Here is a 14,006-nt window from a genome sequence, read left to right on the forward strand (position 1 = left end):
GTTGTCCCGGAGGACAGCTGTGATTGGCTCCAGCCACCCGTGGTAGGAAATGAATGGATTGTAATACATGAGAATGTTTTATATTTTTAACATTATTATTTTTTTTTATTAAAGATTTGTCTGCGAGCCAGATGCAGCCATCAAAAGAGCCACATCTGGCTTGTGAGCCATAGGTTCCCGACCCCTGGTCTAGTATATGTAAGAAAACCAGGCACTTTGAGACAATTAAATAAAAATGATTTTTATTTTGGGAAAGCAGCACAATTTTCTTTTTATAGAAAGATTTCACACAGATCTCTTTCATGAACTCTCCTCCTCCAGCATGTTAAAAATATTATTAGGGTTACAGAAATAGGATACTGTACAATGTTGCAGTGTATGCTGGTGGTATCAGAGGTTCCCGAGAAATGGAGTAGGCAACTGGGAAGGTCTTTGCTGTCCTGCTCGTCCTCCTACCCCGTTGTGACTGCTGTTGAGTTTCCCTCGGCTGGAGCTCTGGAGGGCAAAAGGAAACCTCCTTAGTCACAGAGGCTATGGAGACGTAGGAGCCAGAGGCACTGGCTCGCCCCTCTTAGGATGCTGCAGGGTGCTGGGGCTTGTCATGGTGTCCACTTTTTGGGATTAGAGCAACCCAAGGGACCAAGTACACTTGTATTCTTTCCTGTATCTAGGGCTTTACCATGAAGAGCTCCTGAGTGAGAATTGCAAAGACCAAATGTGAACTGTATTGCCTGTTTCCTTGAAAAGTGCTTATTCTACTCTCTTGGAAAGGCATCGAATGTTCCAGTTGTGGAATTTATGGGGCTTTTGTGAGCCCTCCAAATTGTCATGTGGTGAACCGATGCTCTGGATCATGTGTGTTAGGGTTTCTGTAGGGAGATTTGTCCCTCTGAACAGGCCTCACTGACCCTGGAGGGTCATTTAATAGCCTCAGAAAGAAATGTTGCTCTAGTTTGTAAGTATCTGTCTTAATGTTTGTCAGTCCTGTTTGAAATCCTGGAAGTCACTATAGAAGGTTAGTAATGTTTTTAAAAACCAAAAGGATGCATTTGAAATAACTTAACTAGTGAAACTTTATAATGTTATTGTGTGTGTTTTTTTTCATGGGACTGAATAAATTGTTTGAACTCTTTGCCTCTCTGAGGAAATATTTCACAAGGAAAATTTCAAAGCAAAAAAAAAAATGTTTTCTTTTTTGTAACCTTATACAAAATTGTAAATTAAGATTTACTTACAATGAAAACAAGTTTTGTATAGTGCCATGTTCCCTGGGATTCTATTTGAATTTCTGGCAGTTTCCTCTCGGTTGTAATGAAAATACCCTCAGTTGTATCTGTTCAGCAGCCACAGTTCAGGTGCATATACAATAGCAGACTTATGAAGACACGTGGAAATTTCAGAGAGGTGCCTGGCTCCCTTTCTCATGACCCATTGATGTCTTTCAAAGTGCTATTTAAGTCCCTTTGGTATAACTATCTCAATGTTTTAAATGGCAGGTGGCACTTGCACTTTAGGGGACATGCCCAACAGTTGAAGGTAGGGCCTTTGAAAGACCTGTGTATGTCTTTAAAATGCTGCCATACTCTTCCGCCACCCACCCTGCTCTCCTTCCCAGTCTAAGCCTAATAACAATGACTTGACATTTTGACCCCAAGAACTGTCCATAATATTCAATAAGGACCATTGGACTGGGTATCTTTAGGAGGTTGGATAACTTGCTCACCCTTTAGTCATAGCATTGGGGAAAATAACTGGACCACTCAATTTCCATTTCTAGATCTTGAGATTGGGGCAGCTGAGCTCCAGTTATCTCCCCGAGCACTTGCTCTCTGACTCAGTGATACTATTTGCAGTCGTCTGGTTCTGAAAGTTTGGTTGGGTAACTACGTGGTGGTGTTAGGAGATGTGTTAGTCCAGGATCCCAACCTTCTCTACCCTGCCAAGACTGTGGTAGTCCCAAACTCTAACATTTAGCTGAAGGGTCAGATGTTGAGATTCTCTGGTTTCTTCCAGAGACCAGGGTAACCAAAAGCCTCAGCTTGTAAAAGCCATTGCTCTGGGAGAAGCCTTGAACTTAAAGAATTTGGGCAGAATTGGTCCAACTGCAAGAAATGGGCAAATTGAAAGGACACTGAATTGGGCACTTTGTTCATTTGCTTCCCTGTAATTATTGTGAATAGACCAAGAGGAGAATTCATCAGAGTGTGCTGCCCAAGAGACTCATTCTTGTTGGTGTCTCTTCTTTCTTATTTATTTGGTGTCTCTTTCTCCTTCTATCTCTTTGGGGTGACCTGTGGAACACCTGAGGGTGGGGAATTGTTCTTTCTAGAAGTTCGAAGGTTTTTTATTACTAGGTTCATGTCCACTCTATTCCTTTGGTTCTCTTTTGGTCATTTCACTAATGAGGTAAAATAGTCATGAAGACATTTTCACCTTCAGATGGTCAGGGCATACACTTCCCTCTGCCTACATTGTGCACAGTGGTGCTCCTGTTTGCCCTGGTGTGGGCTAGACTCCCTGGGATGAGAGTGGGGCTTGTCAATTTTTTGCTGTTTGGCAACAATGGAAGAGATGATCCTAGTTCATACCACCAAGAGGCATCTTTTAGACTTTATTTTTATCCTGTATAAGTATTTGTAAGTATCTGTCTTAATGTTTGTCAGTCCTGCTTGAAATCCTGGAAGTCACCATAGAAGGTTAGTAAGATTTACATTTGAAATAACTAACAGAGGTTGGTGGTTAGTAAGATTTACATTTGAAATAACTAACAGAGGTTGGTATGGAGGCAGAGGGAGGGGGAAAGGTATTCAGCAGCATTTAGCCTGTGTATGTGTAGAAAAGAAAAGTATTATATCCTACCAATTGCTGCTACTAATGCTTGATGTGGAACTATGGGAGTGTGAAGGAATTGCAGAATTTGGGTGATGCCACGAGTATATGCTCAGTTGAACTATCAGACAAGTAAGTTCAAGTGTTGCCAAGAAATTCGTTATGGAAAATAATGTAATCATTAACATAATTTTTATTTAGTGAAGACAGTGGCTTGTCTGGGACTGTTTAACCCTTTGATTGGTACAAATGTAGATGTACGTCCTCGTGCCTCCTGACCATCCAGATTACGATCGATTTATTTTAAAAATGTGTAAGGCAACATTTAAAAAAGGCTAATGTATGTTCTTCTTGTTTCCATAAATTGGTTATCAAACAAACATGATGTTAAGTTAATAAAACTGTAACAGAAACTAATTTTATTTTTTGAAAAAAAAACAAAAACCCAACTCACTCCTGGGGGGCAGCGAGCATGAAAAACACTCATTGCTCAAGGTTAAACTGGCCTCATAAACACATAGGTACTCCAGTTACAAAATTTGCCCTGACAGGAACCGTGTGGTCAGATGCTCTCTGGAAAGTAGCTAGTAAATGTCTATAAAGTGACAAGTATTGTCCATAGTGGAAAGCAGAATTACGATTCATCTAGACCAGTGGTAGTCAACCTGGTCCCTACCGCCCACTAGGGGGCGTTCCAGCTTTCATGATGGGCAGTAGCAGAGCAACCGAAGTATAAATAAAAAGATAGATTTAATTATGTAAGCTGTTTCATAAAGATTTATTCTGCCAAACTTAGCAAAAATCCGACATAAAGTACTTGGTAAGTAATTATTATTATATGCTTTAACTTGCTGTAACTCTACTTTATAAATTTTATAAAGTAAAGTTACTTCCCTACTTTATAAATCACCATTACTGTGGAACCAGTGGGTGGTTAGAAAATTTTACTACTAACAGAGATACAAAAGTAGGCGGTAGGTATAAAAAGGTTGACTACCCCTGGTCTAGACAGTGCTTTCTATGATTCTTGGGTTTTGGGGAACAGATTTATAGTCAGCTCTTGAGTGTACAGATGGGCTCTGTGGAGAGCTGTCCACTTCTCTGCAGAATGTTCTGTGCTTTCTTTGTGGCAGTTTCAGGCTAATTTGTTTCTCCACTGGAAAGTGGAAAGGGCCAGTCACTATTCCAAATCCATCCTCGTGAATCTTAGCCAAACAGCTCTCTAAAATAGATGCAGTTATAATGGGAGAATTGTGAAGCTATTGATTAAGGTTAGGGGTTTCAATGTATGATAAGTTGTCAGGTTCTCCCACTCCTGCCTTCTTTGTTAGGAAAAATTGAGTACTTTAGCTGGTGATTGCCTTAATTTTCTTGTAGAATTACTAACTTAGAGGCAAACTTTTATCAATCATGGGAGTATGAAAAGGGATATTTGAAAGCATGCTTATCTTAAAAGCATTCACCAAGCAGGATAGCCCTATAGGCTGTCCTGGTGAGAAGTTTATGGGATGGAGAGGCAGGAAGCCTTCAGATGGAAGGGTGCCCTGCTCACCACCCTCCTATGATGAGGGAGTCTACACACTGCTGAAACCTTGACCTGGTGACATTCCTTAGGGTGTGTTCCTAGAGCAGGAGTGGCTGATTGGTGTCTGTGCTGACAGTGCTGCCCTCTGTGCTTTGCACATAAATGTGGGTATCCAATAAATATTAGCAGATTACCCAGTGAGGGCCACCATGTCTGCAAGAGAGCAAAAGCTGATCTGTGGATAAGCTGCCAACATATCAGCTCAGAGTGCAGGGAGCTACCCATAGGGCCCTAGGAAGCTGTTTTACTTTCTTCATTCTCAGAGGTCCTTCTGTGTGCTGAGTGAGACCCCAATCCTTGAGCCAAAGAGACTTACTAGGTTAGGGCATTGGTCAGAGCTGGGCTCCTGGCAGGCTCTGCCATTTACTGCGAGGCCACCTTGGGCAAATTACCGAACCTTTCCACACTTTGTTTCCTTATTTCTAAAGTGGAAGAGAATACTTATGTTGTTGGGGGACTAGATGCCCATGCACACCTCGAGCACCTGACCTGACCAACAGTAAGCAGTGTTATGGCAGCTATTGTTTATGTATGTTATTAAAATTAAATCCACTGCCTGTGCTCTGAAAAATTTTAGTTTCTAAGCCAGTAAAAAATAAATATGTTGACTCACTACAACTTGAGTTAAATCTCTACTATAGTCTGTTAAGACCTTCACAGGGTGGTGCAATTTCTGCCTTTCACAGAATGCAAATTGTCTGTTTATAAACAAATGTACAAGTATATAATTCATTTAAACAATGATTTTGCTGCTACAAGGATGAGTTGAGGTAAAGCAGGATGAGAATGTCACAAGGGTGAACATATCTTCTCTCAAGTTTTAGTTCTTAAAGGGAACAATGCAGTAGACTGCAGATTTTAAAAACTTTTTGTAAACAGGAATATATATATAAAATATAGACTCAGGTGACTTGATGACAGCTCTATCTGTTTCTCTATGGACCAATTCTTAAAAATTATAATTAAGAAATGTATGATTAAAACATCTAAAGAAACAATTGCTTCTTTGTAACATAATATTTTATTACTCATGTGTTTTGGGGGAAGTTAATATGTGGTGCGTGTGTGAAATTTGAAGCGTAGTTCATTTTAAATGTTTTAAAAATATATTTATTAAAACTGTGTTTGTAAAATGGTTAAAATGTGAGAATAGAGAAGAGCTCTGGGCAGTGACGACTGCCTCCCTCCTGCTCACACTGGCCTCTGTTTGCACTTAGATCCCCCGGTATATCATCACACTTCATGAACTCCTGGCTCACACCCCCCATGAGCATGTGGAGAGGAAAAGTCTGGAGTTTGCTAAATCAAAACTGGAGGAATTGTCCAGGTATGCAGAGAATTTACAATAAAGGCCTCTTACGGGACAGCAGCAAGTTAGTTTTTTGTGGAAAACTAATTGTTTGTCTGGGAGCAAAAAGCAAGACAGTCCAGCGTCTCAGATTCATCCAAAAGTTTAATGGCAGCTCTTGAGATTAGGTGTACTTTGGTTTCAGTTTGAGAATGTTTACTTTTCTTTCAGCTTAATAGAACAACGACTTTCATTGCATTTTTGTATTCATATTTGACAGGAGGCTGGAGAATGTATATCTTGGATTTTTCCGTAATTTTTCAGTGTTTTGGACAGTTATATATAGCTATGCTCTTTTAGCTTATGTGGGATAAATGGTATAAAGATGTCTAATTTACTCTGCCTCTAAGAAATGGCATCCTAATTTCAATCTTCCTTGAAGCCTTTCATGAAATAATATGTTGCTTTCCTGTTGCATTTACCAGCAGCATTCCCAAGATTCTCACTGGGTACTGACCTGCTCACCATTTAGAGTCATGGTGCACATTGATCTTCCTTTTGGGTCATGGCTTGTTGAAGCCCCAGTTACACTGATACAAGTTTCCCAGGTGGATTGTTCTTTGTTTACCTGCTAAGGCAATACAAAAGCTTTCTGACGGTGACTCTGTCTGGGTTCTGTCTGGCAGGATAATGCACGATGAAGTGAGTGACACTGAAAACATAAGGAAGAATCTTGCCATAGAAAGAATGATCGTAGAGGGCTGTGATATTTTGTTGGACACCAGCCAAACTTTTATCCGCCAAGGTAAGTCCTTTTGCAGTGGACCCACCATCTAAGTGATCTCCACTTTTTTCACATTATCACTGGCAGATCCAGGAAAGCATTTTGGAACAGGCTTGTTTTAGCTCTGTGATTTTTGTGGTTCATGCAGGGTATCCCCATGCCTTGACCAAGGCTGTGGTTGAGGCCTGCCTTTGTGCTGTTTCTTTTTCTTTTCTTTTTTTCTGAAGTGAGAAATGAGGAGGCAGAGAGACAGACTCCCTCATGCGCCCAACCGGGACCCACCTGGCAAACCCACTAGGGGGCAATGCTCTGCTTATCTGGGGCGTTGCTTCATTGCAACTGAAACCATTCTAGCGCCTGAGGCAGAAGCCTTGGAGCTGTCCTCAGTGCCTGGGCCAGCTTAGCTCCAGTGTAACCTTGGGAGGGGAAGGCTACACTGTGTAGCTGCGGGAGGGGAAGAGAGACAGAGAGGAAGGAGAGGGGGAGGGGTGGAGAAGCAGATGGGTGCTTCTCCTATGTGCCCTGGTCAGGAATCAAACCCAGGACTTCCACATTCCAGGCTGACGCTCTACCACTGAGCCAGCTGGCCCGGGCTTGTGCTGTTTCTTTTCAGGGGCCATGAAAAACAACAACAAAATCATAGTAATGTATGAAAGCCACAGTAAATTACATTCTGGTTGGACTCTCCTTCTCAGTGGACCAACAGCTCCAGTAAGGACAGATCGGTCTGGCCAATTGGAGTGTCATTTCAGGAGGTGATGACATCAAGGCAAAGGCCCAAAAGATACTTGCATTACTTCAAGTCCTGCTATCTATCAGTGGGGCATTGTCCAGAATGAAAATAGCTGTCTCTTGTTCCCACTTTTCATCAGCACTCTAGAGACCCCATAGGATATGGTTGGATTCAACTGGTAACTCCAGTTACCACGAAATGTCACACTTGACCCCTGCCACACTTTGGTAATGGTGAAAGCATCTTGCTTGTGGGGTGCACTTTGGTAGCATCACCCAGTAAACTAAGCTTTGAAGAGTTGAAGATATTTGTGCTGGAAACTGTGGAGAAAGAGCAGCCTAATGGTCCATAACCATCGTGGCTCTCATTCCAAATGCAGAAAGTAAACCGCATCTCAAATTCTTTTTGAGTGTCTAGGCATCCTGCGGTGGGAAGCCTGCCCCATGCGACTGATTTAAGACAGTATAGTGCACGCATTATAAGTTTGAATTTGATGAGGAGTGGCACATAAATAGTTTGTTTATAATGTGCCAATATTATTGGAAAATAATTTGCATTTCCATTGCATACCAAAGTGTGCTGTTTAAAATATATTTTACTTCATCAAGCCAGGCTTTATCTGTGCTGTGCACATTAATTTATACATAGAATACGTAAAAAATGTAACACACACAGTTTTACTTTCCATTATTTATTTACAAAAGGAGAAATCACACATGTTAAAGTTTGGAAGTATATTTTAGGAAATGGTATCTTTTCTCATTTTTGGCTTTCAGTATTATTTTAAAAAATAATGGTGGAGTATAATGCTAATAATGTTAGGCCTTCTTAATTTTCCCTCTCTTCCTCTGTGCAGACTGTGTCCTTCTGTTAGTTCCTGCCTTTCTGGCACTTGCCTGCCTCTGTGCCTTTACCTGTGATGTTCTGCAGCTTGGGGACCAGAAATGCCCTTATCCATCCCTTTTGTGTGTCTTAAAGGTCGGCTTGTCCTACTAGGATCTGGTCAGACACCTCTTAGGAGCTTTTAAAAAATTTCCCCTTTATCTTCCTGCCTCCACTCCTGCAGTTAGAATGAATTTACCTTCCTGCTCATTTCCAAAGCCCTTTGCTCCTGGTGCACGTCATTTCATTCTCTGTGTGTTACAGGTCCATGTTTGCATGCCTATCTCTCCCGGTTAATTATAACTCTGAAGGGCATTGTTTATAATTCTCTCTTGCCTGGTACGAAGCTTTCCATGATAGCTACCTGGAAGGTGGGCATTGAACTATAGACTGAATCACTTGTTGAATTGCAGTTTGGGCTGTACGATGTCTTATTTTGTATTCTTTTTTTCTTGTGTTTAGAGTTACTGAAAAATACTGGCTAATTGACTTGAGCTTTATAATATGTGAGAAGGAAACAAACGTTTTATTACTAGTATTCAATTTCTGCAAGGGCTTTTGATTGAAAAGGATGATTATATATAAACATTTAATATTTTTCTACAAACTTAAACTGTCTCTATCTAAGTTTGTATGAACATCTTTAATAAAAAAAATGCCCAAAGATTATTCAGTCTTATTGAATAAGTCATGTTTTTCATTGCACCTGGAGAAAAATCAAGCCACCTCTCTATTTGATTTGAGTCCAGTCATTATTTGCTGATTGTTCTATAGCACATGTTTAAGGCCCTCTTGTCAACTATTGATGTATCTGATGTTGTTATTGTATTGATGTTGATGCAGTAGTTTGCCTTTCAGCAGTATTTTTCTGTACTGTTTGGTTTGGTTAGTCTGTTTAAGAATTATTCAATACAGGTGGTTTTTAAAAATCAGACCTTAATGTTAAAGTAGGCAGTAATCAAATTACAGTTTGGAAAGTTTGCATTGTTTTGCTTTGGTTGCTCCTAAATACCCTTAACAGGTTTTAAAACCTGAGGTGGATTTTAATTTTTATTCTTTTAAACTGTGAGGGATTCTATTTTCTATGAAATGGACCACAATTTACCTCTAATGTGTGCTGGTATTTGTGTTATTTATTGTTAAGGATAATATAAGGTCTGTTTCACTGTATGTATGTGGTTTTAATCTTAAATGAATTTTTATTTTGAGGACTAGAACAAAAGTCATCCAAGGTCTCTGATAGGCCCTTCAGAAGAGCAGCATCAGTTCATCTTAAATGTCAGTCTACGGGAATTTAGTAACTGAAATAACAGGTTTTATTATAAATTGATTTTAATTATTAGATAGTCGGTGAGTAGGATGCAAAGGACTATATCATAGCAGTAGTATGATACTGTCATTTATTTTCCAAAATCTATTCAACGTTTGCTGAACAAATAAAGATATTAGTGTCTGGTGCAATAATAGGAAGACAGTATAGCCATGTCACCAAAGGTTAAGTGCTGTCTCCTCCACTGTTTGCTGTGTAATATTAGGCAATTTAATTAACCTCTCTGTGCCTCAGCTACATCTCCTCAAGTTGTAGAACCTATCTTTTAGGGTTATTGTGAAGATTAAAGGAAGTAATGCACACAAAGTATATAAACTAGTGCCTGTGAGATTATAATATAAACTTTAAAAACCAAGATCCAAATTTTGGAACGAGTTCCTATTTTCAATAGCATGAAATATATATATAATTTAGGAGAAGATCACAGCACTCTAAATTGTTATTTTGTACAAAACCTATTATATATAGTCAACATTGTCTTGTGGGAATGTGAAACAAGAAAAATAAAGGCGACTGAATTCAGAGCAAAATGCATTGAGAATGCAACATGGACTTCTCTGGTACCTTTTTCATTCCCACACTCATATCACATACTTTCAATGTACCAATGTTTTTTAAAATTGTAATGTTAGTTTAGCAATACTTATACCTTCTCAAATGCTGCCTAATCCAATATCCTTGAAATTTCTCTTCATTCTTTTTCACTCCTAGTGAAATTAAGAGTAATGACATTATATCATCAAAGAGACAAGAGATAACAAATGCTGGTGTGGTTTTGGAGAAAAAGGAACCCTTGTGCACTGCTGGTGGGATTGCACACTGGTACAGCCATTAAGGAGGTTTCTTAAAAAATTAAAAATAGGACTACCATATGCTACAGCAATTCTACTTCTAGGAATATATCTAAGGGAAACAAAACCACTAACTTGAAAAAAAATCTGCACTTCCATGTTCATAGCTGCATTATTTATAATAACCAAGACATAGAAACAACTCAAGTGCTTCCTAAAGATATGGATAAAGACATTGTGATTCACACACACACACACACACACACACACACACACACACACACACGGCTATAAAAAACAACAATAACAGGGAAATCCTACCATTTTTGACAATGTGGATGGACTTTGAAGGCATTATACTAAGTGAAATAAGCCAGACAGAGAAAGACAAATACTGTATAGTTTTAGTTATATGTGGAATTGAGAAAACAAAACAAAACAGAAAACTATCAAACTTATAGAGAAAGAGATCAATTATGTGGTTACCAGAGGTGGAGAGGTGAGAGGAAGAAAATTAGAGGAAGGTGGTCAGAGGTACAAACTTCTAGTTATAAGATGAATAAGTACAAGGGATGTAATGAACAACATGATGGCTATAATTAACACTGCTGTGTGACACATAGAGAAGTTGTTAAGAGAGTAGATCCCAAGAGTTCTTATCAGAAGTTGAATTTTTTTCTTTTGTTTTTACTGTTTCTATATGAGATGAGGAAAGCCTAAGTAACCTTATTATGATAATTATTTCACAATATATGTAAATCAAAGCATTGTGCTGTGTGCCTTAAACTTATACATTGACATAATATATGTCAATTATTTCTCAGTTAATCTGGGATAAAAAGGTAAAACCAAAACAAAAGCAAAAAAAAAAAAAAAAGCATTAGACGGTCTTGAATGCCACTCTGTAGGATTTTAGTGATTGAAATAAGTTTTGTTGCAAGTTGCCCCCAAGTATTAGAGATGGTAAGAGATGCAAAGGACCATATCATAGCAATGGTCTGATCCTAAGGAATTAATAATTTAATACTATTTCTCTATTTGCATTAATTAGGAATCTTTAAGTCTCATGATTTTTTAAAAATTAAAATTAATGCAGTGACATTGATAAATCAGGGTACATATGTTGAGAGAAATCATCTCCAGATTATTTTGACATTTGATTGTGCTGTATACTCCTCCCCCAAAGTCAAATTGTCTTCTGTCACCTTCTATCTGGTTTTCTTTGTGCCCCTCCCCTCCCCCACCCCCTCTCGCCTTCCTCGCCCCATCCCCTCTTCCCCCACCCCTGTTGCCATCACATTCTTCTTCATGGCTCTGAGTCTCATTTTTATGTCCCATCTATGTATGGATTCATATAGTTCTTATTTTTTTCTGATTTACTTATTTCACTCCGTATAATGTTATCAAGGTCCATCCATGTTATTGTAAATGATCCGATGTCATCATTTCTTATGACTGAGTAGTATTCCATAGTATATATATGTACCAAAGCTTTTTAATCCACTTGTCCTCTGACAGACACTTGGGCTGTTTCCAGATCTTCGCTATAATGAACAATGCTGCCATAAACATGGGGGTGGATTTCTTCTTTTCATACAGTGCTATGGTGTTCTTGGGGTATATTCTTAAAAGTGGGATAGCTGGGTCAAAAGGCAGTTTGATTTTCAATTTTTTGAGGAATCTCCATACTGTTTTCCATAGAGGCTGCACCAGTCTACATTGCCACCAGCAGTGCAGGAGGGTTCCCTTTTCTCCACATCCTCACCAGCACTTACTCTGTGTTGTTTTGTTGATGAGCGTCATTCTGATTGGTGTGAGGTGATATCTCATTGTGGTTTTAATTTGCATTTCTCTAATGATTAATGATGTAGAGCATTTTTTCATATGCCTATTGGCCATCTGTATGTCCTCTTTGGAGAAGTGTCTATTCCAGGGGTCTCAAACTCGCGGCCCGCCGAACAATTTTGTGCGGCCCGCAGACTAATCCACGAAGTTCAAAATATTTTGGATAAAATTAAGTAAGCCTAGGGGCCTACTTGTATTTTTCATTTCTCTAGCATCCTAGCTAGATATTAGCTTAGTTAACAGCAGTTGTGATGCAAACTACAGTTTCTGGTCGTTTTGTGACACTGAGTAAACTGCATGTGCTTGTTGTACTGATTTTTTTTTTGTTTTCAACTGCAGTGAGAAAAGTGTTGCATAACAGTTGCCTTTTGTAGACCTAGTGCGGCCTGCCGAATGGCTGTGATCTTGCTCTGCGGCCCACATGCTGAATTGAGTTTGAGACCCCTGGTCTATTCATTTCTTTTTTCCATTTTTGGATTGGATTGTTTGTCTTCTGGTGTTGAGATTTACAAGTTCTTTATAAATTTTGGTTATTAACCCCTTATCAGATGTATTGTCATATATGTTCTCCCATTGTGTAGTTTGTCTTTTTATTCTGTTCTTATTTCTTTGGCTGTGCAAAAGCTTTTTAGTTTGATATAGTCCCATTTGTTTATCCTGTCTTTTATTTCACTTCCCCGTGGAGATAAATCAGCAAATATATTGCTCCGAGAGATGTCAGAGAGCTTACTGCCTATGTTTTCTTCTAATATGCCTATAGTTTTAAGGCTTACATTTAAGTCTTTTATCCATTTTGAATTGATTTTTGTGAATGGTGTAAGTTGGTGGTCTAGTTTCATTTTTTTGCAGGTAGCTGTCCAATTTTCCCAACACCATTTATTAAAGAGGCTGTCTTTACTCCATTGTATTTCTTTACCTCCTTTGTCAAATATCAGTTGTCCATAGAGCTGTGGGTTTATTTCTGGGTTCTCTGTTCTGTTCCATTGATCTATATGCCTGTTCTTATGCCAGTACCAGGCTGTTTTGAGTACAATGGCCTTGTAGTATAACTTGATATCAAGAAGTGTGATATCTCCCACTTTATTCTTTTTTTTTTAAGATTGCTGAGGCTATTCATGTTCTCTTTTGGTTCCATATAAATTTTTGGAATATGTGATCTATATCTTTGAAGTATGTCATTGGTATTTTAATTGGTATTGCATTGAATTTATAGATTGCTTTGGGCAGTATAGACATTTTAATAATGTTTATTCCTAACCATGAGCAGGGTATGTGCTTCCACTTGTTTGTATCTTCCTTAATTTCTTTTATCAATGTTTTATAATTTTCCGAGTACAAGTCTTTAGTCTCCTTGTTAAATTTACTCCTAGGTACTTTATTTTTTTGGTTGTAATTGTGAAGGGGATTGTTTCCTTAATTTCTCTTTCTGACTGTTCATTGTTGGCATATAAAAATGCCTCTGATTTCTGAGTATTGATTTTATATCCTGCCACTTGGCTGAATTGATTTATCAGGTCCAGTAGTTTTTTGACTGAGACTTTAGGGTTTTCTACAATATCATATCATCTGCAAATAATGGTAGTTTTACATCTTCTTTTCCAACTTGAATGCCTTTTATTTCTTCTTCTTGTCTGATTGCTGTGGCTAGGACTTCCAGGACTATGTTGAATAAGAGGGGTGAGAGGGGGCACCCCTGTCTTGTTCCTGATCTTAAGGGTATTGCTTCTAATTTTTGCCCATTGAGTATGATGTTGGCTGTGGGTTTGTCATAGATAGCCTTTATCATGTTGAGGTATGTTCCCTGTATTCCCACTTTGCTGAGAGTTTTGATCATGAACGGATGCTGGATTTTATCAAATGCTTTTCCTGCATTTATTGAAATTATCATGTGGTTTTTCTCCTTCCTTTTGTTTAGGTGATGAATCACATCAATTGATTT

General features: G+C 38.7%; 1 protein-coding gene across 5 annotated transcripts in view; it reads left to right on the forward strand.

Moving 5' to 3' along the window:
- The window catches only part of RASGRF2 (Ras protein specific guanine nucleotide releasing factor 2), a 305,234-nt gene that overhangs the window by 163,875 nt on the left and 127,353 nt on the right, over window positions 1–14,006 (forward strand). For all 5 annotated transcript variants that reach the window (XM_066273686.1, XM_066273687.1, XM_066273688.1 and 2 more), the window contains exons 8-9: window positions 5,632–5,741; window positions 6,389–6,507. In XM_066273686.1, the coding sequence (XP_066129783.1) occupies window positions 5,632–5,741; window positions 6,389–6,507 (229 nt within the window). The remainder of the gene's footprint in view (window positions 1–5,631; window positions 5,742–6,388; window positions 6,508–14,006) is intronic.

This window comes from Saccopteryx bilineata, chromosome 4, assembly GCF_036850765.1.
Source record: "Saccopteryx bilineata isolate mSacBil1 chromosome 4, mSacBil1_pri_phased_curated, whole genome shotgun sequence".
In the NCBI taxonomy this organism is placed as follows: domain Eukaryota; kingdom Metazoa; phylum Chordata; class Mammalia; order Chiroptera; family Emballonuridae; genus Saccopteryx; species Saccopteryx bilineata.